Source organism: Nicotiana attenuata, unplaced genomic scaffold (genome assembly GCF_001879085.1).
Source record: "Nicotiana attenuata strain UT unplaced genomic scaffold, NIATTr2, whole genome shotgun sequence".
Taxonomy (NCBI): domain Eukaryota; kingdom Viridiplantae; phylum Streptophyta; class Magnoliopsida; order Solanales; family Solanaceae; genus Nicotiana; species Nicotiana attenuata.
The window spans coordinates 181,020-184,842 of record NW_017671091.1 but is presented as its reverse complement, the minus strand read 5'-3'; the positions used below and the strand labels follow the sequence as shown (position 1 = coordinate 184,842).

General features: G+C 35.3%; 1 protein-coding gene across 1 annotated transcript; it reads right to left on the bottom strand.

Moving 5' to 3' along the window:
• Window positions 1–1,332: 1,332 nt before the first annotated feature.
• On the bottom strand, window positions 1,333–3,298 carry LOC109205856 (two-component response regulator-like APRR5). Its single transcript, XM_019368612.1, has 3 exons — window positions 2,804–3,298; window positions 2,269–2,442; window positions 1,333–1,735 (listed from the first exon to the last, which is right to left on the bottom strand). Exons 1-3 carry the CDS (start codon window positions 3,182–3,184, stop codon window positions 1,547–1,549), a joined length of 744 nt encoding a protein of 247 aa, XP_019224157.1. The 5' UTR covers window positions 3,185–3,298; the 3' UTR covers window positions 1,333–1,546.
• Between the last annotated feature and the right edge of the window lie 525 nt (window positions 3,299–3,823).

The window sequence follows — 3,823 nt, the reverse complement described above, 5'->3', positions numbered from 1 at the left end:
TCATAGTGTATAATTTAACTATGCCTGCATCTGCTAGTGAAGGCTACATCTGCCTACTTATTGTGATAAATAACACAGCACTAATGCCCGATTAATATGCAAACTAGTTGACTCTAGAAAGATAAGCAATGTTGGATAAAATGAGATGAAAGGAGCACTAAGCTTTTGTTTGCCAAATCGCTTTCGACATCTTTTGATGATAAACTCGTTTGAAACATCCAAAGGTGTGAAAATAGGCGAGATCTACAATAGTCAAGTCATTTTTTGGTTAATTTCTTGACCAGATTTGAGTTATTAAAGTAAGTAAACGTGTTACGTTTTGTTTTGCCACCGTCCAGTCCATTGAATATAGTTGCTTTTATTTTATCCTGTATTGTCAGCCAATACTTACTTTCCGCAATATTCATGTTATCGATTAATGCTTTTAAGAGAAATCTACATATAATTGCCTTGCCTCCTAAATGATCTGATTATGTAAATATTTATACCGTCACTATATAAAACTTAAACTCAATAATTATCCCCAATACCGAAGTAGTAGTTGCCCATTGGGAATGCTTTTTGTTGCTTCAATGACTCTTGTCTGCCGCGAAAGTGATAGCCAAATTTTAATTAGGCAATAAGCACCAAGGATGAATATTTCTTGACACCCATGAATAGTGCTAAACTATTTAGCTGTCACTCTTGTGGCTATGAATATCGCTCTTAATTTCTTAACACCTTTGAAATCTTCCTTATCTGAACAATTTCCTTAGGATTTTGGACTGACGAAATTTAGAGTTTCGAACAGACTGATGTTGAAGAATGGTCGGACAAATTATGATTAGTGAAATACAATTCGAACCCAAACTCAACTTTTCCCAAAACGTTGAGTTAGCGTTGAACTGTATAACGTTCTATATGAATATCTAGCAAGGACATGTTATTTTTGCAAGTGCGAATAGGCTGTGGCATGTCAACATATGCTGTCATTGGTATGGATTATGAAAGTTCCTGTGCGGTAAGAAATTTATCTATTACCATAGCAGAGTTTAAGACACAAAATACAAAATTAATTTTGAGTAAGTGTTAAACAAATATACCATTTAGTAGTTTTAATTTCACTTTGCATCACGCTAATGTATATTTTTTATCTTATAAAAAACATTTTCTCCCTTTTTATGTTCTAATCCGCATTATTCACGAACCTACTCGATCCCAACTCCCAAGAACTAAAAGAATCCCATGGTCCACTCTAATAAGTACTTCAGCAAAATAAAATAAAATAAAAAATAACTTTTTTTAATATTAATAATTAATAAGTCTTTCATCGACCCGTAAAATATGCAACTATAAGACTTGCAAACAGAAGCTCCAAATGGAGATTTTCTAATCATTATGCAATAAGCCAAATGTACATAATATCACCAATCTTAAAAGCGATTCTTGATTAAACATCACTAAAACTAGAAAAACAATAACTGCCACACAATAATGAAAAGAGTTCCCGAACATTAAAACTTGAGGAACTCCTTTTGTTTTCTCCCCTTAATTTAAATAAATATGATTATGGAATAAGATTTGCTGAAAAAGCATCAAGAAATCCAATCCAATTCTCATCATCCTCTTCGCCTTCCTCTAACCTTGATTGAGTCCAATATTCATTCTGAGGAGTCCTCTCAATTATTTCATCATTTCTTGCAAACCTTCCTCTTATGCGAGGTCTGCTATCTGCTAAAGTCTTCCTGCACTCATACTGATATTTGACGACAAAAAAATTGATGTGAGATTTAGTAGAAACCAAGATAACCCAAGATAGAAAGTATGAGTGCGAAAGATTAATTTTTATTTCATTTTTGAAGTCCTTATTGTGGTCCCTAAAGCGCATTAACTTTTAAAAAACATACCACAAGTCTTGTAATACACATGGTACGTGCTCATGCATGCGTATATACTATCAAAAAAAATAAATAAATATATACTTGGTGTCATCATCTAATGAGTCTTAATCAGTGGTATTATATAATGGATTTAATTAAATTATGTACATCGTCAGTGTAAATATTTTATCTGTTTACAAATTAATGTTTTTTATATAGATTTATTTCTAATTACGTTATGAGTACATAATTTTGTGTGAAGTTCTTTTACCCCGTCAGACCATACAATCTAAACTCTTTTATAATAACAGAATTTATAAGTATTTATTAGTATGAATATGCATAGTTGAATGATAGGCTAAAGGTAGAAAGCATTGAGTACATATAGAAAATATATGTAATCAATTACCTTAATCTTTTTGTTAAAGTTCCTGTGGTTTCGCTTGTTTCTGTATCTTTCAATCCGTTCTTTCTTCTCTTCGGGACTGTATCTGCAAGCTTTATTCATTCCTTCAATTATGCTGTTACTCTCACTGGATAAACTGCTTTCTGACCTATGATTATGTTGCAATAGGTGCATTACCTGTTACACATGTTATGGGAATTTGATGAGTTAATTGACAAGTAATGGCCTATAGTAATCCTTATTTGTTAACCTAAAAAATGTATGCATGTTAACCGCCAGCTAAAATACACTTATATAATGGCCGGTGTAAAACTTTTTACACCGTACATCAAGTTGAGCAGCTCGGTGCACTAAGCTCCCACTATGCGTAAGGTCCGAGGAAGGGCCGGACCACAAGGGTCTATTGTACGCCAGCCTTACCCTGCATTTCTGCAAGAGGCTATTTTCACGGCTCGAATCCGTGACAACTTTACCAGTTACGCCAAAGCTCCCATTCACGTCATGTATAAGTTAAATTAACCGGATAAATGCAGTTCACCTGCAAATCACCGGTGCTTAAAACCTTTCTGACAGAGCTAGTTTCCGAGTCAAGAAAACCAGTTGGGGAAGAAACCAGTGGACAAAAGCCCTCCATATTATTCCTGAGAAGTGAGTGGCTGCTTATGCTTCTTTGAATCAAATTGCTTGGATCATGTGTTGCATAACTTGTAACTGAACTAGGAGAACCATAGCTACTGCAACTACTACTGTTATAACCAACCTCTGACTTTAATGGGGATAATGAGTCATATTCAATATTATTCACAGAGGGAATGGCCAAAGGTGGTGGTAAAGAGACCAGTGGCAAAGTTTGTGAAGTTGGAAAATGTGTATACACATAACTAGAATTGTTTTCCATATGATTGTTGAATCCGTACATAGTGTTAGATATTTTTTTCTTCTTTTTTTTGGTATAGGGTTTTTGAGATTTTGAAGAAAGAAAGTAAATAAAAGAGTGGAAGTGAGTGAAGCTTAAGTTGAGATATTGAGAATATTGTATGAGAAGACAATTGGTGTGTGCATACCTTCTTAAAAGGAAATGGACAATTTGGAGAGTGACGTGGAAGCTGATGTCATTTTTCCTGAGAGTCGTTGACTCGCTAAAGTTGCTGCCATGTGACTAGGAGGTCACGGGTTCAAACCGTGGAAACAACCTCTTGCAGAAATCAAGGCTGCATACGACAGATCCTTGTGGTCCGGCCCTCTTTCGGACCCCGCGCATAACTGGAGCTTAGTGCACCGGGTTGCGCATAACTGGAGCTTAGTGCACCTGGTTGCCTGTAGTCGTTGACTTGCTAATTTCTTTTACAATCTCATATATATAGAGAAGATACGTTGGTCTACATGCTTCTGCACTAATACTATCCCTCAAAGACATGTATTGTTATATTGTAGGATGTAGAGCGAAGAAAAAGGAGAGAAAGAGACTTCTCTAAGTGGGGTCATTACAATCTTGATTTGATCATGTTGCGTTTAGCCAAATGGTGCGTGGATCAATGTCAATGAGATGGGGTAGAAT

Coding starts and splice junctions, on each gene's coding strand:
- LOC109205856 (XM_019368612.1), bottom strand. CDS start 3,184: ATGTACGGATTCAACAATCATATGGAAAACAATTCTAGTTATGTGTAT. Junction 2,443..2,803: donor TAAGCACCGGTGATTTGCAG/GTGAACTGCATT, acceptor CATGTGTAACAG/GTAATGCACCTATTGCAACA. Junction 1,736..2,268: donor ACTTTAACAAAAAGATTAAG/GTAATTGATTAC, acceptor GTCAAATATCAG/TATGAGTGCAGGAAGACTTT.